Source organism: Delphinapterus leucas, chromosome 18 (genome assembly GCF_059928025.1).
Source record: "Delphinapterus leucas isolate spDelLeu-1000000601 "Yukka" chromosome 18, BTC_Dleu_Yukka2, whole genome shotgun sequence".
Taxonomy (NCBI): domain Eukaryota; kingdom Metazoa; phylum Chordata; class Mammalia; order Artiodactyla; family Monodontidae; genus Delphinapterus; species Delphinapterus leucas.
The window spans coordinates 10,770,224-10,796,187 of record NC_143146.1 but is presented as its reverse complement, the minus strand read 5'-3'; the positions used below and the strand labels follow the sequence as shown (position 1 = coordinate 10,796,187).

General features: G+C 40.3%; 1 protein-coding gene across 2 annotated transcripts in view; it reads left to right on the top strand.

Moving 5' to 3' along the window:
* PCCA (propionyl-CoA carboxylase subunit alpha) overlaps positions 1-25,964 on the top strand; it is a 352,118-nt gene that overhangs the window by 284,662 nt on the left and 41,492 nt on the right. For both annotated transcript variants that reach the window (XM_022576840.3, XM_089899400.1), the window contains exon 21: positions 4,363-4,416. In XM_022576840.3, coding sequence (XP_022432548.1) covers positions 4,363-4,416 — 54 coding nt within the window. The remainder of the gene's footprint in view (positions 1-4,362; positions 4,417-25,964) is intronic.

The window sequence follows — 25,964 nt, the reverse complement described above, 5'->3', positions numbered from 1 at the left end:
TTGGTACTTATATCTATGGTTTCCGTATTCATTGTTACACTTCAGTTGTATCTTTAATGTGAAAAAAAAAGTTTCTAAACCTGTTTCCATTTTACATATTGCAAAATTACTTCTGTTTGCCTGGGAATCAGTCCAACCCACGTAGGGTAAGGAAAAGGAACTGTTATATTTTTTTAACGTCTCTTACATAGAAGGCAATTCTGATACGACCTAGGCAGTGTTCTAGACTCTGGAGATACAGCAGTGACCAAGACTTACACTGCAGCAGGGGGATGTAGATACCAAACACGTGACCATGTTAAAAAGGTAATTTAACAGGATAATTCATAGAAGGCAATTAGGAGGAAGTAGCTTTAGGTAGGGTTAGGAAGTCCTCTCTGAATAGTTAACATTGAGTTGCAACCTGTGAGGAGTAGGAGGAAGCCATGCAATAATCTGGGGGAGGAAAGTCCCAAGTAGAAGGAATGGCACGTGCAAAGGCCCTGAGACAGGAACACGTTTGGTTTGTGTGGAAGCCAGGAGGAAGGCCAGTGTCTCCTTAAGTGGACAAAGATAGGCCGGGACCAGGTCATGTGGGGTCTTCGTAGGCCAGGGAATTTGGTTTTTATTCGATTCCTATCGCGAAGCTTTTGAAGGGTTAGAGTAGAAGAATGGTATGATGTGATTTAAAATTACTGCTGTGAGGAGGGATGGACCACAGGGGACTAGTGGTGGAGACAGGGAAGTCGCTTGTGTGATCATTGCAGTCATCCACACGAGAGGTGCTGATGATGGTTTAGACGAGGAGCCAGCCAGACCCAGCCTACTGCCAGTCTTTGTACTGCTCACAAGTTGACTGGTTTTTTAAAGTTTGCATGCATTACATTTTAAATGGTTGGAAAAAATTAAAAGAAGAAGAATGTTTCATGACACATGAAAACTATATGAGATTCAAATTTCAGGTCCGTAAATGGAGTTTTACCAGAACACAGTTGCATTTATTCATTTTCATCTGTCCGTGGCTGCTTTTGGAGTTGTTATTGTACATAGAAGCGTAATGCCCTGATTTGCCCCTGTCACACAGCAGTTCAGTAGCTTAGGAGTTCGTTGAGGTTTTTTTGACGCAGGACCAAGACTGAAATTTTTCTGAACAAAAAAGAACTGTCCTCAACCACTATTATGGAACGTCAAACATTGAATGGCTTTGAAAATTAGTTTGTGTCGCAAACTTGATAATGTTTCTTAATGAAGTCAACCGGAAATTGCAAGGCAAAACAGCATTTACATGCAAGATGCATACTGTGGTAAAGTCATTTTGACAAATAATGTTTGGGTCACAACTAATGGCAAGCTGCTTTTTATACGCCCTAGGCTGTCAAAAGATTAAAGCAAGAAGTAGACTACAGTTCCAGCAGCATTTTTACAAAAGCAAAAGAAATTTCCATATTTCAAAATCTGTATAACTGTGCAATTGAGGATCTTCCACTCAACCTTCAACTGGAAATGATTAGACTACAATATGTTATGCTAAAGGCAAATATCAAGAGAAGAATCTAGCAAAATCTGGCCCTTTGGGGAAAAAAATTGCCAACCCTTGGCTTAGACTAAGATGGTAGCAATGGAGATGGCTTGGAGTGAACTAATTTTGTTGCAGGAAGGGGACCCCTTCCAGGGCCCGAGAGTGGGCTCTTGTCTAACACTCAGAAATGAATTATCCGAGGAGACACACGTGCTGACAAAGCAAGAGACTTTATGGGGAAGGGGCGCCTGGGGGCAGAGAGCAGCAGCGTGAGGGAACCCAGGCAAACTGCTCTGCCACGTGGCTCACGTTCTCGGGTTTTATGGACATGGGGTTAGTTTCTGGGTTCTCTCTGGCCAAACATTCGGACTCAGGGTCCTTCCTGGTGGCGCGCATCACTCAGCCAAAATGGATTCCAGCGAGGAGGATTCTGGGAGGTTGGTAGGACATAGGGACTGGCGCCTCCTCTCTCCTTTTGACCTTTCCTGAATTCTTCTGGTTGGTGGTAGCTTGTCAGTTCCATATTTCTTACCAGGACCTTCTGTTGTAAGATAACTCATGCAAGTGGTTACTATCTTGCCTGGCCAGGGCGGGGGGTTTTGGTCAGTGGTTCCCCTAACAACTTGACATATATTTTTGAGGGAAGGCAGAAAAGATTGGCAGGTGGATTAGATACTGGGTATGAAGGAAGTTAAAGAATTAAAGGTGAGTGAATGATGGTAGTATTTACTGAGATGGGAAGGCTAGGGGAGAAGCGGGTTTGGGGAGGCAGATCAAGAATTCTTTTTGGACTTGGTAGGTTTAATATGTGCATTAGATATCCAAGTGTTGATGTCCAGTTAACAGTTGACTATATGAGTCTCGAACTCAGAAGACAAATGGGAGTTGAAAACATAAATTTGATAGTCATATTCATGTAGATTTTCTCTTTTAGCATGGGTCTGCCACATACAAAAGGTTAAAGTTGGACCCTTATCTTAAACTAGATACAAAAATTAACTCAAAGTGGATTAAAGACCTAAACGTAACACCTAAAACTATAAAACTTCTAAAAGAAAATGTAAGCAAAAAGCTTCATGACTTTGGACTTGACAGTGATTTCTTGGATATAACACCAAAATCATAGGCACAAAAGCAAACATAGACAAATTGGACTACATCAAACTTAAAAACTTTGTGTATCAAAGGACACAACAGAGTGAAGAGGCATCCTGTGAAATGGGAGAAATATTTGGAAGTCATACATCTAATAAGGGGTTAATATCCAGAATATATAAAGAACTCTTGTACCTTAACAACAAAAAATTAAATAACCTGATTAAAAAGTGGACAAAGGCCTTGAATAGACATTTCTCCAATGATGATACACAAATGGGCAGCAGGCATATGAAAAGATGCTTGACATCACTAATCGAAAGAGAAGTGCAAGTCAAAACCACAGTGAGATATCACCTCATACCCGTTAAGATGGATACTATCAAAAAAAAAAAACCAAAATAACAAGTGTTGGTGAGAATGTGGAAAAACTGGAACCTGTGTGCCCTTTTGGTAGAATTACAAAATGGTGCACCTGCTATGGAAAACAGTATGGAGGGTCCTCAAAAAATCAAGAATAGGGCTTCCATGGTGGCTCAGTGGTTAACAATCCGCCTGCCAATGTAGGGAACTCGGGTTCGAGCCCTGGTCGGGCAACTAAGATCCCACATGCTGCAACTAAGACCCGACGCAGCCAAATAAATAAAATTAAAAAACAAAAATAAAAAAACGTAACATGTATTTAAAAAAAAAATGCGGGACTTCCCTGGTGGCGCACTGGTTAAGAATCCACCTGCCAATGCGGGGGACATGGGTTCGAGCCCTTGTCGGTCCAGGAAGATCCCACATGCCATGGAGCAACTAAGCCCATGCGCCACAACTACTGAGCCTGCGCTCTAGAGCCCATGAGCCACAGCTACTGAGCCCATGTGCCACAACTACTGAAGCCCACGCGCCTAGAGCCCAAGATCCACAACAAGAGAAGCCACCACAATGGGAATCCCGCGCACCGCAATGAAGAGTAGCCCCCGCTCGCTGCAACTAGAGAAAGCCGCGTGCAGCAATGAAGACCCAACCAGCCAAAAGTAAAAAAAAAAAAAAAAAAAAAAATGCATCCATGGAATCCACTACCTTTTCTAACCGTTCTGAACTTGGCATTGGCAGTCTCTCCCACCCGGCCTCCTGCTCTAGAGTTAGGAACGTGTTCCTTTTTTTAGTAGGACACACCAGAGTTTATGTACACCTTCATTACTTCCATTCCTTAATTGCCAACAGGCCCATGAAGCTCCAGCTTTCGATTTTTATTCCCCCTAGCTCTTTGGGTCATCAGAAAATTCTTCTAGTCCTTTCTTTGACAAAGTGATGTAAAGTAATCTATACTGGTGAAAAGATGTGATATATGGTATATTCTTAGGCAGCAGACTAAGATAATACCTGTAGCCTGTGCTAGCTGGGGCCTGAGGAGTTATTGACAACCTGGAAGTCTTCCAGGTGGCTGAGAGTTTTCCTACTAAGAAGAGCCAAACTACAGCAGTCTACTTCCTGTCCCTGTGGATTTGCCTCTTCTGGACATTTCATGTTAAATGGAATCATATAATATGTGCTCCTTTGTGACTGACTTCTGTTGTAGCATGTATCAGTACTTCATTCCTTTTTATGGCCAAATAATATTCCATTGTATGAATATGCCATATTTTGTTTATCCATTTATCAGTTGATGGACATTTGGGTTATTCAGCTATTAGGAATAATGCTGCTATGAACATTCATGTACATGTTTTTGTATGGATGAAAATTCATTTTATACCTCTCTTTTTTTTTCCCCCCAGTGTCTTTCTCGAGAAGCAGGTGGCAACATGAGCATTCAGTTTCTTGGTACCGTGGTAAGTGTGAAAGAATTATTATTTTTTATATTCTCTTAATTTACAGAGAGAAAAAGTGATTGACTAGTAGTTATAGCCCATGTGTTTGGACTTGGCTTCCTCATGGGTTTGTTTTGCTGTTAAATGAGATGTCTTTGTATAAGAAATGGGTTCTTTAATGTGTGGGAAAAGATTCCATGACAGAGTAATTTTAGCTATTTCTTATGAGAGACAAAATGGTTTTTTAAATTATCTGTAGTTTGTTGAGTCTTTTAAGTCCTTTTTTCACTGGGGACTTTCTCCCCATTTTTAATAAAAATAAGAACATATTATAAAAAAAAGATGTTTTTGAAAATAGTGACCTTGGGAATTCCCTGGCGGTCCAATGGTTAAGACTGTGCTCTCACTGCCGAGGGCCGGGGTGCCATCCCTGTTCGGGGAACTAAGATCCCACAAGATGCGCGGCATGGCCAAAAACCAAAGAAAATCGTGACCTTGCTGTTCTGTTCTGTATATGTTTTGTTTTGTTTTTGCTCAGTTTTCCTTCTAGCTTTTTTTGTTAGGTGCTTTCGAGTCCACATTTCTAATGAAACTGAGTCAAAATTATTTAACTCTACCTGGTGAAAATAAATTTAATTTATAGTTATTATTTTTACTTATAGGTTTATAATGATCATATTAGCAGTATTAGTTATAATTTTCAAAATAATTTGTTGAAAAAGGTACCTTATTGTTTTAATTAGCATTTCTCTGCTTATTGGTATTATATTTGAATATTTCTCCATGTATTCACTTGCTAGGTATCATTTATAATCTGTAAAATGTCTGTTCATGTCCTTTGGGTACCTTGTTCAGGTTGTAAATTCACACTGGGTATTTCTGTTAGGTCCGTGTGTTGAGAATATCAGAGGACAGACCTGTGGCTTAGATCAAAAGAAGAGTGATTTTGCAGCTGTTGAGATAGGAAGGATATTAGTACTAATGTGCATTTACTGTGTGCTTTGTATATGTATAGAGGTGTAGTAAAGTTTACATATTAAAGTATATGTATAGGCACCTGCCTGACGTGATGTAAACTTTTAAGTATTGCTCCTAAGACTTGTGGTTATTCTTGTTTTTCTGATTAATAAGTACTACACATGCTTCTTTTTTTAATTAGGAAATTTAAATATTATTTAAATGCATGTTATAAGAAATTGTATTAGGTTTCTCCAAAGAAACAGAACCAACACCATGTGTGTGTGTGTGTATTATATTTTTATATATTACAGAGGGAGAGATTGATTGATTGAGTGATTGATTTTAAGCAATTGGTTCACGTGATTGTGGTTGCAAGTCCCAAACCTGCAGGGTAGACCAGGGAAGAGTTGCAGTTCAAGTCCAAAGTCAGTGTGCTTGAAGGATTCTCTCTTGCTTGGGAGGTCAGTCCTTTTTCTTCAACTGAGTGAATGAGCCCACCGATATTATTAGAGGGTCATCTGCTTTACTCAAAGTCTACTGATTTAAGTGTTAATCTCATCTAAAAAAAATACCTTCGTAGAAACATCTAGAATAATGTTTGGCCAAATATTTGAATACTGTTGCCTAGCCAAGTTGACACATAAAATAAACCATCACGGAAGTATTCATTTTATTCCCTAGAGGTATTTAAGTTTTTAACAATAGACATATGCTTCCAGAAATAGATTTATACATCTTTTCATGCAAGAATAAATTGTGGATATCTTTCTAAGTCATTACATAAAGATCCATGTCATTCTTTCTCACAACTACCTGGAATTATATTACATGAAGGTTTTTCTGTACCTCTGTGCTCATGCTAGAAAGGGCACTTATGCTGTCTCTGCTGCTTGATATCTCTCCTTGGATTCCAATAGATTTCTCAGGGCTCAGATACTGAAAACTGAGTTCTTGATAGCCACAACCTGCAAAGAAACCAAACCAACATAAAGTTTCTCCAGGCAGTTTTTCCTATCTCAGAAAATGGCAACTTAAGCTAAAACCTTGTCTTTTCCTTCCTTGATTCCCCTCTTTCGTCCACCACTCCCACTGCCCCCCATCCTGACCAGAGTCTTCGTCATCTCCTGTCCAGATTCTTGCAGCAGCCAGTCTTCCCACCTCCACCCCTGCTCTCTGTTTTATCATTAATATAGCAGTTAAAGTGATCCTTCTAAAATACACATCAACTCAGCCGACCTTGTTGCTCTTCTTCAAACGTGTCGGGCACAGGCGTCAGGGCCTCGTCATTTGCCTCTCTCCTGCCAGGCCTCACTCATGGCCTCATCCAAGCCTAATTAACTCCCAAAGGTGGCACCTCCAGATACCGTCATATTGGGGATTGTAGTTCAACGTATGAATTTGGGGGGGGACACAAACATTTAGTTCACAGTATACACTTAGTTGGTAGAGCTACATACCCCAGAACTTTTCCAGGATATCTGTGCCTATTTCAAATAGTAAATTGTCTGGGTTTGTTTTGTTTGCATGTTTTTTGGTGAAGCTGTGAGTTTGTGTATGTCAGATAGTATAAGCTCACAGAGAAGTGGAAAAGGTCCAGTATTTTACGTAACCCGACTTCCTTACTTGAACTGTGCTTCACAATAAGGAAGAATATTTTGTTACGACTTGAAGAATGCAGAAGTTACTGTTTTATTCCAAATCTTGTATTGCAATCATTGTTTGTATTTAATTTTTTAAAGTTCCATAATCTTTAAAACGCCGTAATATTAAGACAAACATATATCTCAGTAAGACGGAATTTTTTTTTCTTGTGAAAACAATACATATTGCCCGAAAGAGAGAATAAGCTTCGACTACATTGAGCAGCTTCTTCATAGCTGTGCTTTTGGCATTTACCCAAGGACTCTTGAGGAACTATCAAATTATATGTCTTTGAAGCTTAGCCAGAGATCTTAATGAAACCAAATCATGCTGAAGTTCTTAAAGCTAGTTTAAATCTCAAACTGTACATTTTAAATTAAGTTTTTATTGATAATAAATATACTTTATTTCTCATTAGCCTTGAAAGCTTGAGTAACAATATCTGTAGAATAAACATGTTTTACAAAGATTTACCATGAAGAATGGTATTAATATGACCCTTGTTACACTAGCACAATAAGATTTCAAAGTAAGCATTCACGAAGTAACAGCGATTAATGACAACCATCGAAAACAATTTTGAACTCCATCAGTTTAACTCAGGAGGGTAAACTTAATATGATAATTCATCTAGTTGAATTGTATCAGCTTAGCAGGAAAGTATGTAAATACGTGACCCTTACCTAGTTTCTAAATGGATGCTGTGCTGATAGATTTATCAGTTCCATTAAAGAACTTTGGGGAGCTTCGGAATTTCAGCAATTGTTCCCTTGGAGGCTGAAAACCCAACCTGATCTCATACTGGGACCATTCTGGTCTGCATATTTCCATAATTTGCCTTTGCTACTAATATGACAGCAAGACACAAATAACTGTTTCTAATAATATCAGATGGAGTTGTGGAGGACAGCATTTTAATGTAGTAAAAGACCTCCCCCTGGGGTTGTTATTGCTACTATAGAACAGCAGCTACACAGTTGCAACTGTAGTCTCTTAATTGATTTGTTTAATTAGCAAGAGCTGAAGCTTGGGCTGAATCTTGTCATCTGATATCATAGGACCCAAAATCTGCATCATTCATATTTATAGATACAGGAACACCATCAAAAAGTTTTACTTTTTCTGAAAACTCACTTACGGATATGGAATTTTAAGAGAGTAAACTCCCATTTGTTAAAAATCCAAATAATTGGAAAATGAACTAGGTTTGTTATTGTTTTTCTTTACCAGTACTCTTTTGAGAAGTAAATTATGTCATGCGTTTTCGCTTATTATTGTCTTCGAAAAATAAGCATCCAGAGAACTTCTTTGGTCTTCTGTACCTTATAAATCCCTCTCTTTACATGTCTGACTCATCTCTAGTCTTCATTTGCCTTTTTCTCCCTTCTCTGTTCCATCCCTTTCTCTGTATCACTGGGGTTTCAGGAGGGGCACGATGGCTTATTGGGATTTCTTGCATGGTGGTCCCATGTCCTAGCCTTTGCAGCTACCCGGAGGCCTATTTCCCTGTGTGCTTACCCCTTGGCAGGACATCTGACTGAATTAACCCTGGGACTTGCCCCACTTAACCCAAGTTAAGTGCAGTTAAGACCAAGCTGCACTGGTCCTAATTTCCTTGGATGGGGAAAAGAGAGGGGACTGGGAAGTGTCTAGCATAGAACCCCAGGGCCTTCATCAGACAGCCACTTCCACCCTATACACACAGGGCTCCATCCCCACTGGTTCAAGCTGTCCTTATTCCTGACCCTCTTCCCCTCCAGCCATAGAAAGCAGGTGGTGGCCACAGGCTAGACGTTTTGTGGAGGGTTGATGAAGTCTCCCTGATTTTTTTTTTTTTTTTTTTTTTGCGGTACACGGGCCTCTCACTGTTGTGGCCTCTCCCGTTGCGGAGCATAGGCTCCAGACGCACAGGCTCAGCGGCCATGGCTCACGGGCCCAGCCGCTCTGCGGCATGTGGGATCTTCCCGGACCAGGGCACGAACCCGTGTCCCCTGCATCGGCAAGCGGACTCTCAACCGCTGCGCCACCAGGGAAGCCCCTTACATTTTTTAATGAGCATACATAAAGCCTGGCATTTATTGGTAGTCATGGTAGTCGGTCATCTCACATTGATTGAGCATCTATTACGTGATGACATTGAGTTCTGGCAATCCACAGGAAAAAGACATCTCTGCCAGCAGTGACCCACTGTCAACTGAGGATATAGAAATATGAGTGTGATGAGAGTGATAATAGACGTTTGTATGAGGGAGAGGTATTCTGGGGCTTGGAAAAAGGAAATGGGGGAATTGCGAAAAGCTCCCCAGTGGATATGTCCAGCTCATGCTTAGACTCTAAGGATGAATAGAATTTGCAGGCAGGGAAGGGCATTTCAGATAGAAGGGAACAGCATCTGCAAAGTCCCTGAGACAGCATGTTCAGAAACTGCTCTGTGATGATGGTGGAGAAAGCACAGGGAATAAATGAAGGTTGAGAAGCATGAGGTTGCCCGTGGGTTTAAGGAAGAGCAGGTTGGCTAGTGAGGGTGGCAGGCAGGTGGCAAAGGTCTGTGTGGGAGATGAAACTAGAATGGCAGGAGCTGGGTGTTGCAGGACCGTGCTAAGGAGATTGGACTACTCTTTAGACTTTGAAAGAAGAGAATCTCAGTATCACCTGAGGTGTATTTTGTTTTGTCTTGATTTTAAAGAGATCTCGAGAGAGTGAGCAAATAAAGAAGAGGTCCGTTTGAGAGTCTCCTCTTAAGGATCCAGAGTCTAGTTTTATGTATTAGGCAGAAGTGAAGATGATGCCGAGGTTTCTAGATGTGTGTAAACGCTGCAGTTAACTGTGGGAGCAAAAGAGGAGGAAGGGAAGGAAGGATTACACAAGAGGAAAGGTGGAATAGATAATGAATTGGGTTTTTGACCATTTTAAGTTTGAAATGCCAGAGGGGCCTCTATGATGTAAGGGAAAGACAGGGAAAATGATGAAGGGTGAGCATGCCAGTGGGTACTTTGTGGGCATGAAGAGGTGATATCTGAAGCCTGCAGTAGGTGAGGTCGCCTGAGGGGATGGTGAAGGGACAGGCCCAGAATGGACCCCTGGGCAATGCCCACATCCGGGGGAGGCGTCTAGCATCTCTAATATAATCATTTTAAAATGACATTATCTATTGTCCAAATCATTTCTATTATGTGTGGCTATTGAAGCCAATTTAGTGCAACCTCAATCATGATTTCACCTCAATCATGATTTCACAGTATCCTAGGGTGTCTCTAATTATTTCATAGTATCTCAAAATCCTGCTGCCGTCTGCCAAAGATCCTCAAACTAAAATTGATTTTAATGAATAACAGAATACCTTACATTTGTGCGATGCTTTAGGATTTTAGAATGCTTGTTTGATTCCATTCAGTTTCCAAGATAGGCCATATAGCATCTTAGAGTTAGTTGTAAAAATTACACACACAACACTCTTTGAAATGTTGTCAATTTAAAATATTTGCAGTTACTCAGTTATATGTTCACAAGAAATTTCTGTAAACTACCAGGATGTTAGTGAATTTTGAGGTGAGGGGTTTGGGGGAGGTATACTAAATAAAGCTTGATTTCTTGTGTTTGAATCTTATATCTCCCACTTACCAGCTTTGTGAGTTTGAACAAGTTACTTAACCTTTCTGGTCCTCAATTTTCTCATCAGCAAAATATCTACTTTCATGGAATTGGTAATGGTTGAATAAGAAAATGTTGGTAAAATGTTTGAAAATAGTAGGAACTTAGCATATAGTGGCTCAACTATTTTTATAGCCCCTGAAAATATGGAATACACTCTCCCTTTGCAGTCATTTTACCTCGCTTTTTTCCCTCCTTTTTCTTGCTTGCTTTGGAGACATGCTGTCATCTGAAATTGTAATCTCAACTGAGATCACACTTGGTAGGCAATCTACCAAAATATTCAGAAGGAAAATACTTATGTTTTATTTGGAAAGTCTAATTTTTGTTCACCCTATGATTTCTGACCGCCTCACACAGTTAGCATACCATTTGTCATTGAATGCTAAATATGAAGCACGTATTTAAACCTGCACCTGTGGCAGCAAGATGCTTAAGAACATCTGCTTCCTTGAAGCATAATGAAGTTCACCAAGAACAGCCTTGGCTTTGGTGTCTTGCGTTTGAAAAGCAACATACTTTTGATATAGGCCCTGTTACGATGGTGCTTATAGGACTTCATAAACCAGCCTCACTTCGAAAAGATTTTAGTTTAGGAAAACCATTTAAGGCCATTGTGGTGTAGTACTACGTATTGCTGATCTTTCATACATAAATAAAATTAATTGATTGTTGTTATTTACCTTATGGTGAGAATGATGTGGAAATGGCAGCTCTTTCTCATGGAAGCCAAGTCAGACAGTGGTTCTCAAACTTGAGCATGTGTAAGAATCACCTGGCAAACTTGCTGAAAATGCAAATCCCCAGGTTCCAGTGAAGCTGATTCCCTAGATTTGAGTAGGGCCTAAGGATCTGCATTTGTAAAAATCAGTTTAAAGTAGCCCAGGACTAGGATTTGGAGTATATTTTCACACTTAATGTAGAATTAGTATCTCGTTTAGGAAATTGATACCAAAAACTACATTGTATTACTGGTCTTATGAGTGGAGCATAGGAGCAATGTTCTGGTTGTTTCTTGTCATACTAAGAGGATAGGACAAGCATTTGATTATTTGAAATAATTGATTATGTTTTCATAATATATATTTTTTAATCAGGTAGGGACATGATAGGACCTAAAGTATGATTAAATCCATAGTATCATCAACTGTATCTTTTAAGTTTTCTTATCAACTGCAGTCTTTTAGGTTTAGTCTGAATTATTCCAAGACTTAGTTAGACCCACAGGACAGTGACAATTTTTATTTTTGGCCTAGATCAGGGTTTTTCAATCTTGTCAATAATGACATTCTGAAATGGATAATTTTTTGTTGTGGGAGACTGCTTTGTGCACTATGGGATGTTTAGCAGCCTCCCTGGCTTCTACCAATTAGAGGCCAGAACACCTCCCCAGATATAACAACCAAAATTGTCTCCAGACATTGCCAAATGGCCCTGGGAATAGGGAGGGGGCAAAATCATCCCTAGGTGAGAACCACTGGCCTAGACTATATGTAGTAGTTGGGATTTCAGAGTTTCCTTTTCTCATTTCACTAATAAATATAATGTTCTAGAGATGAGCTCTCTAGAACAAATGTGATACTTCTCAGTGGCCTGAAGCTTACAAGGTCTTATATATACATGCTTATACATCCCGACCTACACAAATGCCTTATGCAAAGAAAATAACAGTGAACTGTAGCTAGCCTGATGCTTGATTTGACTTAGGAACATGCTTGACTACTGGCTGTGTGGGTTACTTGTTCTTAGTCTTCCTCATATTTTATCTTAAACCAGATCTGTCCTGGACAGCCATTCCTGAAAGGTAGGCCAAGTTCTAGTTTGTGTAATTGCATTCTGTTTATTCAGATCCTTCTAACCGTTGGAATAGCTGTACTGTTATTGTTCACATAAGACCCTCGCATCCTGAGTCCACAGCGAGAGTGTACAGTTACTACCTGATTGTAGAAGCCACTGCTCTTCCATGGGCTCCACTTTGCCTGTCATCGTCCTGGTGAGATGCATCAAGTAGAGTATGTTACATGCATCACCTCACAGTGGCATCGGTGAAGAAGTACTTTTCTGTTCTTTTTCAGCTAGCATTTAGTTGCCTAGCTCTGTAGTATTCTGTGGCACTTGCCCTGTGTGTGGAAGCTATATGGCAGGATGCCTGGCAAGGCATGGGAAAGTCCAGCAGTCATTAGTAGCTCAGGTATGTATTCTGAGAGGTAGCTTTCCCAGGCTGGCATATGTTTTGTATGGTGTAAATTCTCAAGATTGTGGGGGACAGCTGAGGTAATGACTAGGTAATGACTAATCAGTGTTAATTACCTAGGTAATTACAAAGCATCAGGGGACACGTGAAACTGCCCAGTGACCTTGTGTGAAGTGGAAGCCCTGCCTCATTTAAGGGTGGGGAGATAATTCATGTGTACGTTCTACCAGTCACTCTTGGAGTCCACTGTGTCCTAGAGCTCAGACCACCCCTTTCCTGTCTCAGCTGCTCGGCAGAGTGGCCTTTTAAAACTGGGGTGGGGCTTCCCTGGTGGCCGGGAGACAACGTGCCCAGAACGCCTGCAGTAAGCCTGCTGCTTTCGGCTGGTCACCTCGTTTGCTTCCCACAACCGTTGAGATCATCAGCATGCCTCCCACCTCACGGATGAAGCGATGTCTCTGCTGTGATTTGTCAGAATGGCTTGTACGGTGAGGGCAGCCATAATGTCATACCTGGACCTGGCAACAAACCTTGGCTTCCTCACACCAGCACGTGCGTGGCTGGGATTTAGGTCCTCCCGTGGCCCTTCGCACTTCCGTATGATTCCTGGCTACCTGGTGGAGAGCAGCTTGTGCGGAGGTGGGGGGACTAACCCTCCTCTTCTTCTGTGTTTGAACTTAGAGCCCAGCCGCTTAACAGCTAGTGTTGAAGGTCTGTGTCCTTCAGCTTCCCCTTGTGAATTAGTTTCATATTGGGGCCGAGGGCGGGGGCTTTCTCTTAGAAAAGGTAATCTTTATCCAGGTAACTACTGTAGATATTAAAAGTAGATTAAAATGGTAATTTGATATACATTTGATATAAAGCCTTTCCTCTCAGTGAGAATGTAAGACGACCTCAGCTGACACTTAAGGTGATTGGGGTGTGGAATACATGTTAACATGTGTCGTGAAAGATTAATTGTTCTAGTTTAAGTATTTAACCTCTGTTTCTCTACCCTCCGCTACTTTATTCAACCAAACTTTGAGTCCCCTTGAAGGATTTTAGGAATAACGCAGGTGGGTTTTGAAATATAGATTGCCTGGCGATATTTTGCAGTATTGCAAGTCTAAACCAGTGGTTCTCAACCCGCTGATTCTGCTCCCTGGGGGACCTTTGGCAGTGTCTGGAGACATTTTGGTTGTTACAAGTGGTGGGCTGCTACTGGAATCTAATGGGCAAATGTCGTTAAATTTATTGTGAGCATCACCAACCAAGGAGGCTTCTGAAACATCCTACAATAAATAAGACAGTCCCCTACAAAAGAATTATCTGACTTAAAATGTCAGTAGTGCCAAAGGGTCTGTGTCCAGACAATAATTATGGAAGGGCATATAAACGTCTGTGACCATGTCCTCAGCCCTTCACAAAGCTCTGTAACATTCTGCAGACTTACTCTTTTAACATGCCCCTGGATGAGCAGCCCACAGCTATTCCACCCTGTTCATTCTGTGTTATCTCATGAAGCCTTACTTTGTAAATTGAAAGAACTGCAGGCGTCTTGATTATACTAGAGGAAGAACTGGGCCCCATGTACATGTATGTCATATATATTGTTTTACTATTTTTTCCTAATATTGATGACCCTTTTGTGTACATTTGTGTCTTCACAAAACTTTGACCAATATATCAATTTTATAAATGAAGTTTTCTCTTAATCAGTGTCTGCAGTTATGATCCAAAGGCCTTTGATATTGGTTTTTTATATTCTTGATTGTACCTACATTTCTTTTCAAAAAGAACAAAGTTTTTTATAGTTCACGCTCGCCCATCAGAGTTTTCTTGTTGGATCATCTTTGTTAATGCCACAGCTACTTAGAGTAAACGATCAATTAGATATTGTTGTATCAATTTGTTGAAAATAAACCTATATAAATACATGCTGTGTGATCCACATGTGCACACAGCATGTCTGAGCTTTTGACAAAGCCTGTATCTTCCAACTGGCAGCTCTTGTGGTTTGAAGGCCAGCTTGTGAGGAGGTGAGAGTGGTGGCCTCACCCCTCATTGATAACTTCCCCCCACCTCCACTCTGTGCAGTCTGCATCCTGGCCCTCAGTGGGTCTGCTGGCCTGGTCTTCACTTGGCAGGGGGTTCTGAAATGTGCCTGCAGGATTTTAATTTATAAAGGTGACTTAGTGCCAGCACAGAGAAGTTAATGCTACTGAAAGAATTTATTACTTACGTCTCCTAAGAGAAGGGGGTCCCCCATGCCACACAGGGCCACTGGGAAAGCACCAGCCGGGTCAGGAAACAAAAAAGGAATGAGGGGAAAGCATGGGTGGGAGCCTTTACTGGGGTTTCCGCAGGAAAGGCCAAGTAGGGCAGGGTAAACCGTTTAGGATTGGCTAGTTTGAATAATGTCGGTAGGCTTTGGGCTCTAGGAGTGGTCTCTAGTTGTCTGGTCCCTGGCCTTAGGGTGATTTGGGGCAGGAAACCATGGCTTGGTGTGTGAGTTAGATAAAGCGGGCGGCTGGTTGCATATGAGAGCGTCACTGTCTTTAGGAGTTAGCTGGCCCTGGGTGGGGGCAGGCGCTCTCAGGCCTGTAAGGCCCCCAAGATATACAGAAAATTTTTAAAAAACATGATTAATACACAGAGAACCTGGTAACAGAATCGGGGGAACTGATGTCCAGTAACTAAACTCACGAAGACTGATGTCTAAACCAGAATGCGTTTATATTAATTTGAGGTGAGGGAGATTTCTTCCAGTGACCAGATCTTTAAACCTGCCCTCCAGAGTGTTGACTGAATGGTGGCACTAGAATAATTAGGAAGCTAGTTAGTTAGAATAACTTTAGAGCTGGTCTGGGTTACATGCTAACAAGAGCGAAGGCAGACTGAGTGTACCTATGCTGTGCTGAAACCTGCAAATCACTTCTAACCTTCACCCAGCACACCCTCCGGGGCCCACCTCCTTGCCTTCTCCTTTTTCTGTGCGTTAGCGCTACTGTCATCTTCCTGAAGAAAGGACCCGCACAGTCAGTCAGGCTGCAGCTACCCAAACCTTCATCACGGACCTATACTGTATAGAATGTAGTTCTCCTTCCCTTGGGCTGACGTGCACATCACTTGGATTTAAATTTTGAGTGTCCCCAAAACTCTATGGTCGTGCACTTTCATAGGTGGTTAGTATAGCACTTCTGTGTGGAGTTTTACCAGCACGGCTCTCGGAAGTTCCTAAGAATCTTCCATTTCTTTGGTAACACCCTCTGTAGTATATATACTCAGAAAATTTCTTTTCTTTTTTTTTTAACAGAAAGAGCCCTGAAAGATCTCATTTCTAGCCCCAGTAATGCTTTTAAACTGGTTGTGTGACCTTCCTAAACCTGTTTTCTTTGTTGTAAAATGAAAGGTCGAGGTCAGTGACCTCCAAGGTCTTTCCTGGCACCGTTCCTGCTCTGAGAATGATTACATTTGTCACAATGTGCAGTTGGCTTTGCAGCAGTAGCAGAACATCACATGTGCAACTTATTATCATTGTCTATCTTTTGGTTTTGATTTTTTAAAACTTTCCTTGGGTCTCATGCGGGCAGACATCACTGGCTTATCACGTACTGGTATTGTGTCCTGTCACTCGATTTCTGGGGACAGCACATTGTGCTGCTACAGGCTCAGTGCTAATGGTCAAGATTATATGTTCTGCTTACTGGGACTTTTTTGTGTGGTTTCTGGGGGGAAAATGCAGATGCTTTTCAATTATTCTAAGGGAATTTTGATTAACCCCCTGGGTAGTGTTCTCTGTACCCCCTGCCATGGAGAAGCGAGTTTTATTGAACAGAAGGTGTAGAACTGAATTGCTCATATGTGTTTGCTTTCTGGTGCCTATAGTATTTCAAGCTAAAGCATTTTAATAAATAGTTAATAAATGTCTGTCTAAAATAGGCCAAAACTGTTAGAAACTAAACCTTTTGTTCTTCAATTTCAAATGCAGATAAGTTCATTTGACTTCTAAGTGGAATTTCCAAGGTACAGACTCACATTGTTCTTTTATATGTGTAAAAAGTAGTTATTTTTGACTGGAATTGTCAACACCCTGCTTACTACATAATTCTGAGTATTTGCCCTTAGGAGCAGATACTTACATTTATTACAACATTGCTATTTTTGTTGTTGCTTTTGTAGATATTTTGCATGTTTACTGTTTTCTTCGCCTGTGTGTCTAATTGTACCTTTTGCATCTGGCTGGAATATAGGTGCTTGATTTATAGAGAATTTTCAAATGGCTGCCTCTGAAGCCTTTAAAACACACACATACACACACACACACACACACACACAAAACGGTTTTATTGAGATATAATTCCCATTCCACACAATTTACCCATTGTTCCAAGAATACAATTCAGTATGTTTTAGTCTATTCACAGAGCTGTGCACCCATCACCACAATCAGTTTTAGAGCACTTTCATCACCCCAAAAAGAAGCCCCAAACCCATTAGCAGGCATTCCCCATTTCCTTCAACCCTGTCAACCCCTGGCAGCCACTAACTTACTCTCTGCCTCTATATATTTACCTGTTCTGGACATTTCATATAAACAAAATCATGCAACATGTGGTCTTTTGTGACTGGCTTCTTTCACTTAGCATGTTTTCAAAGATTCATACATGTTGTAGCATCAATACTTCATTCTTTTTTTGCCAAATAATATTCCATTTTATGGATATACCACAATTTTTCCTTCAGAATGGACATCTGCATTGTTTGTCTTAAAAGCTATTATATATCGCGTTGGCCAAAAAGTTCGTGACGTCGAAAAACCTGAACGAAATTTTTGGCCAACCCATTATGCTGCTATGAACATTCCTTTATATATGTTTTTGTGTGGATGTATGTTTTCATTTCTCTTGAGTGTATACCTACGAGTGGGATTTCTGGGTCATGTGGCAATGCTGTGTTTCACTTTTTGAGGAACTGCTAGACTTTTCCAAAGCAGCTACACCCATACATTGCTGAGGGGAATTTTACATTCCCCTCAGCAATGTATGAGTTATTTAATTTCTCCACATCCTTGCCAACATGTGTTACTGTCTTTTTGTGTTTTTTGGAATATAATTGATATACTAGTTTCAGGTGTACAACGTAATGATTCAGTTTTGGTATGTATTGTTAAATGATCACCACAGTAAGTCTAGTTGACATCTAATGTCTTTTTGATTCTAGCCACCTAGTAGGTATGAGGACAGGACTCATTTTAAAATATTTTCTATGCAGGATTCCTCCTTTTCCCTAGAACTCATGATAAATGCAAGAGTATCCAAAAGTGTGTATTAGTTGTTTTGTTTATTAAAATAAACTTAACCCCTAACAAAACATATAATTTTAATTATTATATGTTTTCTGATACATTGCTGACTGCACCTCAAAATGTTTTTTATATTAAGCAAGCAGTTCCTTTTATTTCCCTAGGCTTTGTTTTTTTTTTTTAATGGTAGCACATACTGTGCAGGAAGGTCATTACATAAAGAGAGGAAAAAAGAATATCCAGCATCAAAGAGAAAGTTAATGCTGTTCGTATAATTTTATTTATTTGTTTGTTTTTGGTTTTTTTTTGCGGTACGCGGGCCTCTCACCGCTGTGGCCTCTCCCGTTGCGGAGCACAGGCTCTGGATGCGCAGGCTCAGCGGCCATGGCTCATGGGCCTAGCCGCTCCACAGCACGTGGGATCTTCCCGGACCGGGGCATGAACCCGTGTCCCCTGCATCGGCAGGCGGACTCTCAACCACTGCGCCACCAGGGAAGCCCTCGTATAATTTTTTAATAGGCATCTTATAACGTTTTGAGATTTAAACCAACTAATAATATTTTTTGCACATTCCTGAGCATTCCCCTCTTGTTGCCTGTGAACTGATGTTTTGCTTTGGAAACTCAGATAGTGAAAATATTTGTCAACGCTTCAAATACCAGTGCTTTACTTCTTTAGTCATTTAGGTATTAATCTTGTTCTGTAGACCACCTACATGTGTTTGTAAGGGCTGTAATAACTGACACTGTATTTAATTAGCACTAATATTGTGTAGAAGGAAAAAACATATTAAGTATCTTTCCAAGTCACTAGTTCGAAATTAGCAGAAGCTTGGAGGAAAAAGTCCTTGTCTATGTTGCACTGTTATTTTGCACAGCTGTGGAAATTTGTGATCCATTTCCTCGTTCATTCTTTCATTCATTCATTCACTCAACAAGTTTTTGTTGGGTGCTATTATGTGCCAAACCATGTTCTATCTAGGTTCTAGGGAAGTGGACCAATTTCAGTAGGACAGAAGTGTGAATCACAAATAGGTATCCAATGGCAACCAGCTGGTGTACACAGTGTAGTAAGTGAATATTGGCATGTCCACAAAAATCACCTTTCGTAGCTCCTCGTGGCAAAACTGGAGGACACTGAGGTCAGTTCTCAGAGTACCCTGTTAGGGGTGGGGCAGGGAAGTCCCTAAATAGGGGGAGTGAAGCCTTTGGATTCTGATGTTTTGTCACTTTATTCTCCCTTTTTAAAGTTAAGGGCCATTTTTTCATTCTGTTGTCTTAAGTCTCTTTCCACACATGTAAAGATCTTGCTTCCTTTCTTAAATTTCATGTTGGCTTCTATATCTGTTACTTCAATTATGTATACCCCTTCTGTTTGTGCACAAAAAGTAATTTACATGTTGATAACGAGGGAGGTTATACATGTGTGGGGCAAGGGGTATATAGGAAATTGTATCTTTTGCTTAATTTTGCTTAAACCTAAAAAACTGTTCTAAAAGTCTGTTTTTTAAAATGTAATTTACCGGATGGTGATTGAGGGCACCTACGTTTTAAAGTCAGGCAGACACTTATTGATTGGCTCTTTGATCTTAGCTTTATTTACTCTAAGACCAGTTTCCTGGTCTGTAAAATAAGAGTAATAATAACAGCATCTCTTTCATTGGCTGTTGTGAGAATTAAACGAGAGAATGCGGGTGAGGCACTTAGTGTAGTTCCTGGCACAAAGTAATCACTCAGTAAATTTGACTAGTATTGTGGAAGTATATTTCATACCCAGGAGTAAAGTTTTATTCGCCTTTATGAAGCATAATCCTGGGAACTTTCTAGTTGCCACAGCTGTTTCCCAAGGGCAACTAATTTAGACCTACAGCCTGTAACTCACTCAGTGTGACTTGTTTTCTGTTTCTTCATTCTAATATGAACATTTCTATAACACAGTCCTTTTCCCTGAATATCTAGTGTGTGGATGCCTCAGCTAGGTCGTCAGCTGGGTAGAGTGGCGGGGTGACAGCGCCCTGCAGCAGACTTGGCGAGAGTGGAGGGTACTGGTGACGACTAGGGCAGGCCTGCCTCAGGGAAGCGGGGAGCCGGAAGGGACGAGGAGGGGTCAGGGGAGACTCAAGCTTGTTGTCCAGCTGAGGAGAAGGAGCCGGTTGGGAGGAAGAAAGAGTACAGCTGATAAAGCAGGTCCCGGTGAGCGGGGAGGGACAGGCCAGGAGTCCTGCGTGCCCAAGGCGAACAGGAGGAGTGCTTGCTGTCTGGCTGGCAGTGGGTGCAGATCTAGGGAAGTTTGTAGGGCGGCAGGCTGTGTAGGGAGCCCAGCGAGCTCTGTTGTCCTTGGTGAAAGTGCTAATCCATTTAGTAATAGTTATTCTATTGCTATAACAAGCTTTTCTATTTTAAAAGACCAGTGTAAGCACAGTGTATTTTACTTTACACTAATTTAGAGTGAAGATTCATACTATTTTTAAAGCTAAATATACCATAGGTGCTATTTTTTATTTATTACCTAATGTGTCTAATAATAGAATTAGCAAAAAGGTGACTAAATTATCCAAATTTGACTTTGTACTAACATCATGCTTGGCTTACTCAACATCCCTGAAGGTCAGCAAGAGATAAATTTGGACCAGACTGGTCTTTTTCTGCATTCATCACTTAAAAAGGGGGGGGAAAAAAAAAAGAAAGAAAGAACAGAGGAGAACAAGCCATCTTTTACTTTTATAATTTTTAATCCATCATTAAAAGTACAACTTGCTTTATGATCTAAAGAAATACCATCTAAGTCTTTATATTAGGAACAAAAGTGAGCCTTTCAGGAAAAAAAGGAGCAGAGCTTAATCTGCATTAGCCCTTTGATGTATTTCTAGATTTTACAAAGCTTCCCGTTGTTCCCGCCACGTTGAGACAGACCCAGTCACATGTCCAGCAATGCCGATGTCCTTTTCTCCTTAGCACGTGCTGAGCTAGAGACGGCTGGACCATTGCATCCGGGATGTATTTCCACAGGTGTTGGCCCAATGAGAGTTTCACTTCCCAGTACTCCTTCTGCAGGCAAAGATTCTTTTTTTAAAAAAATTTCATTTTATATTGGAGTATAGTTGATTAAGGGCAAAGATTCTTAAGTTAATGATTGGTTTGGAAAAATAAACTATATTGCCCTTTTGCTCTTCTTTTGAATATTTCTTTAAGATGCAACTGATATTGGTATATCCAGGGGGCTTTACTGAGAAGTAGAAAAATGCTAGTTGAAAAAAGTCATATTCATCTATAGTTTTGAAACATGAAATGCAGTAGATAAGTTTTGCTTTTAAATTTAAAAAAATCCTATTGTTTGAATTCTTGCCATTTTTATCCCTTTTATTTCATCATTTCTTGTAACCTAGTTTTATGTTAGGGTGCTGAACTTTATGTAACAACTTCTTTTGTTTTTGTTTTCTTCTGTGATTATCTTCCTCATATTTAATCTTCTAAAAATTTTTTTGATTGGAGTACAGTTGACTTCCAATGTTGTGTTAGTTTCAGGTGTATAGCAAAGTGAATCAGTTATACATATATACACTCTTTTTTTAGATTCTTTTCCCATATAGTCATTACAGAGCATAACTAGTTACCTATTTTATATTTATATAACAACTTCTTGATGAGCACATCTTCTTACATTGTGATGGTGAGAGGTGTATGTTTTTAATGGCTTTTCTATAGATTGACATCATTGCCAGAAGTGGTGCTTGGTGCCAGCTAGTTTCACAGATGGAAGAAAACAATCCAGGTTTCAGTTTCACAAATGGAAAAACAAAATCTAAAAGGAAAAGGAAGTAATTCGTTAGCAGTGGGCCACTGTGCAGAGTAGGATAACCTGCCTTCAAAGATTTTTGTCTTGAGCACTGTAATGTAATGTTTAATAAATAGTTTACTTCAAAGGACTTCACTACAAGAAAATAGGCAGCTTTCCTGCTATTCTTGTTTCTGGTTCAGTTTTACTATAAGTAGCTCATATCCGGTCCTCTGTGGTCTCAGGTGGTCATTTGTGTTTATGATCCTAACACTGAAACTGTAAGAACTGTGGCCCTATTTTAAGTCAATAGCAAGTACACAGTGGTCTGCAGGAACTGATCGAGGCTCTCCCGAAGCCCTTGACACTTTGACGCATCTTAAGGAAAGTGCTCAGACGCTGTAAGCAGTATGCACGTGATTATGTACTCCAAAAATAGAAAACTAAATTTACTAAGGAAGGACTAGAAAAACTCATCAAAATGTACGTAAAGTTTTTGATGTATTGTGATCACTCCTGTACTCCCATTCTAAACTTCTAAACACCATGTTCAATATCCTTGAGATAAAAGCCTGAGGTTACAAAGATCATTGGAGATGTTTGAATTTTTCTTTTTCTTCCTGTAGATATATTTGGCATATGTAGAATTTGAGAGTCCACTATTAATATCAGTTTCTTCCAGATATTACCAGATAGCAGATAGACAGATGCAACTCAAAATAAACTACTGGAACTCAGAAAACACTATTGTTTCTTTTCCCTATAAATTTTAACCCAGTAGTATTTTGGGTCTGGGTGGAACCTGGCTGGATCCATTTTGAAGAGGCTCCCCCAGTGATTCTGGTGAATATCTCTGTAAAATCACTACTGTAAATTCTTGTTGGGTATGATCTTGTTTTGTTTACTTTTTATCGCTCAGTATTGACTCAGTGATAGGACCTAGGGCCATTCTAAGATATATAGACTTGAGACAGTTTCACACTGGCTTACTCCCCCTTCCATTCCTATTCTTTCCTCTTACTCGAGGGCGCGCTCTCTCACTCTCTGCTCAGAACTGAAGAGAATGCATTGCTCTAAGATCTAGCCCTGTAAGCAGAGGGGCTAAGGGGTGAATGGGGGTGGGGGAGGGAGAAACTGCCCCACCCCATTGCACTCACAAGGTAGTGGAAGGGGTTTATGGATTGGGCCTGTGATTCTGCATTAGCCACGTTGTTCTTTAAAGCCCTGGCTAGCGGAGCCACCTCTTTCCCCCCCACCCTTTGTATCCTTGAGTCTTTACCCAGAACCAGCTCTCTGTGGCACCTCTGGTGGGGAGGTGGGGTGCTCTGTCAGTTTCTAGTTGTGGCTACTGAGCCCCATATTGAACTTGAACACAGATAACCATATGGTAACAACAGTCATTTACAAATCTTCAAGTCCTGGGTTCAAGCATTTCTTGTTAGTAATCCGTGGGTCAGTCCTTCAGAGGGGCAGCCCACACCGATGTCCCGCATGAGAGTAACTTGTAATAGGAGTTTATCCAAGTTTATACTCCTCTTCAACCTGACAATCCCAACTCTAGGAATTTATCTTCAGGAATTGTTTTAGTTAGGTTCTTTGGCTTTCAGGAGATTCATTCAAGTTTCCTAAACTTATTAACCAGGGTATGTGTACAGAGACCTTTGGAAAAGGCCAGTCGTCCAGGCCCAAGGGAATGCATTCACTCGTGGTTTTCTCAGATCAAATAATAATACTATAATCATGAGCGCTGACATATATTGAGCACACCATATATATGAGGCATTTTGGATTGCCTCCTCATTTAATCTTCTCGTGAGGTAAATACTGTTACTATTTGCTTTTGAAATGAAGGACTTGAAACGTACAGATGTTAAGTAGTCTTCCAGGGTCGCATAGCCTGTACCGGAAACAGGACTTGGCCTGAGGACTCTCTGATGGCAAAGCTGGGATCCAGAAGCTCATCAAGAGGAGCTCCTGGCATAAGGACGCAGAGTAGAGAATGGACTCGAGGAGTAGTAGCGTACATAGTAGTAGCACTCCAGAAAAAGATACTCTATTTCAGATAAATTTGGGAAATGCTAGCTCAGTTGAACAATGTTTTTTACTTCAGGACTTCTCAGTACTAAACTGATAATCAGTTTGAGTCTCCAGAAGGGAATATGGAATGCAGTATTTCTCAAACTTATTTCGGCCACTGAATCCTTTTATTCATTGGGTGTGTATTAGCCCTTTCCTAAAACTAGTTTTGTAGAAAACATAGGAGATGCTGCCTTGGGACCTCTTAAATTAGGAATTGAAGGAATCAGGATGGCAGAAAGGACTTGAGAACAGAAATTATAGCTGAAACTCCAATGACTTGGAAAAAGAGACCCCTCTCCCCACCAGAAAGCCCCCCACAAAACTACAGTATAATCTTATAGGAAGTACAGTAGCAGGATTTATGGGAACTTGTCTCAATTAGAATAAACTATGTTCTCTATATTATATTGATACTTCTCTAAGTAGAAATTATACATTGCAGAAAGATGACCCCACCCAAATGTTTCAAATATGTAAGTACTTTTAAAATATGATTAGTATTTGAAAAAATACATATGTATATGTATTGGCTTACTAATGATTCTATAGATTTTTTAAAATACTCTTAAGAAATAATAACTCTGATTTAAGGTTTGGAAAATTTTTGCGAGGGATCTTTCTGGGGATTCACAGTGCACATTAGCATTTTTAAGTCGTTGAAAAGTGCTCTAGTAAAGAAACCTTCCCAGATTTTCCCAAATCTGTTTTGCCATGCGTGACTTACTTATCCCCATCTTTACTTTTTTTCATATTACCTATTACCAAGCACTAAAAGTAGTATTCCTTGGAATACCTTTGGGAGGCACTGCTCTAGATGGGAGCAAACTACAGCCCACCACTTGCTTTTGTAAATAAAGTTTTACTGGAACATCGTCACAGCCATTCATTTATGATTTCTCTGTGGCAGAGCTGAGTATTTTAGACAGACACAGTATGACATGCAAAGCCTAAAATATTTACTATCTGTCTGGCCCTTTATAGAAAAAGTGTGTCCGTCTCTGCCCTAGATGATTAGTTGTAGGTAGTTGTATGTGCAGATTAATTTTACTCTTCGTTTTGTACTCTAGCGTTAATACATGCAATTAAAAAGCTAATATAGGTATATGTATGTGTGTGCATATTGTATATATTTTAAAATATTGTAAAACATCAAGTGTCAAATAACGTTGTTAACCAACAGCCAGACTAGTTCATTATATTTATTGTGTCAAAACAAAATGCACCGGACAATCAAGAAGATAATTTTATTCAGGCAATTGCAAGAGGGAGAATGGTTATTAATGAGGAATGTCTCAAAGGAAAGGAAGGGCTTGTGTGGTACAGAGGCAGGTACGCAAGGGGCATTGCAAGCCTCGTGGGATTCATGAGGAAGAGTGAACCACGGGTCTTGCGTGACTTCGTTTGGGGAGAGTGGCTGTCTGCCCGCAGCCGTTTGTCAGACGCGGAGGAGTGGAGGGTTCTGTAACTTCTTCTCTTCCAGGAGCACAGGGCTCGGGGAAAATTCAGCATTGTCAGTTGTTAACCAAATCAATAAATACTATTAAATACCTGCTTATATATAGTTTTGGCACTAAAATATGGTTGTTTTCTAAGGTCTTATCCAAGGCCACTTCTGTCTCTTTCTGTATTTTGTCTTCCATCACTTCTCTTGCCTGTATCATGGTCAATACAGTTTATAAGTCATTGTTTATTGAAATAGAGATAGCAATTATGAATTAGAGCAAATATATACTTCCAATTTTTTTAAAAGGAAAGTGATATCTGTGGAGGAATATAGTGGGATTGGTTACATATCAGTTTGCCATTGATATATTTCTGTGATATTACTATCATTTTATCCATCTGTAAAATCTTCATAATAAGCATGATTGCCATAGGCCTAATTCACTTTTTGAATCAGTCACAGGCAACAGCACAGATCCCTTACAAGACATTAAGGCAGAGTAAGACCCTCACACTTTGAAGGGAGATTAGTGCCTTTTAGAA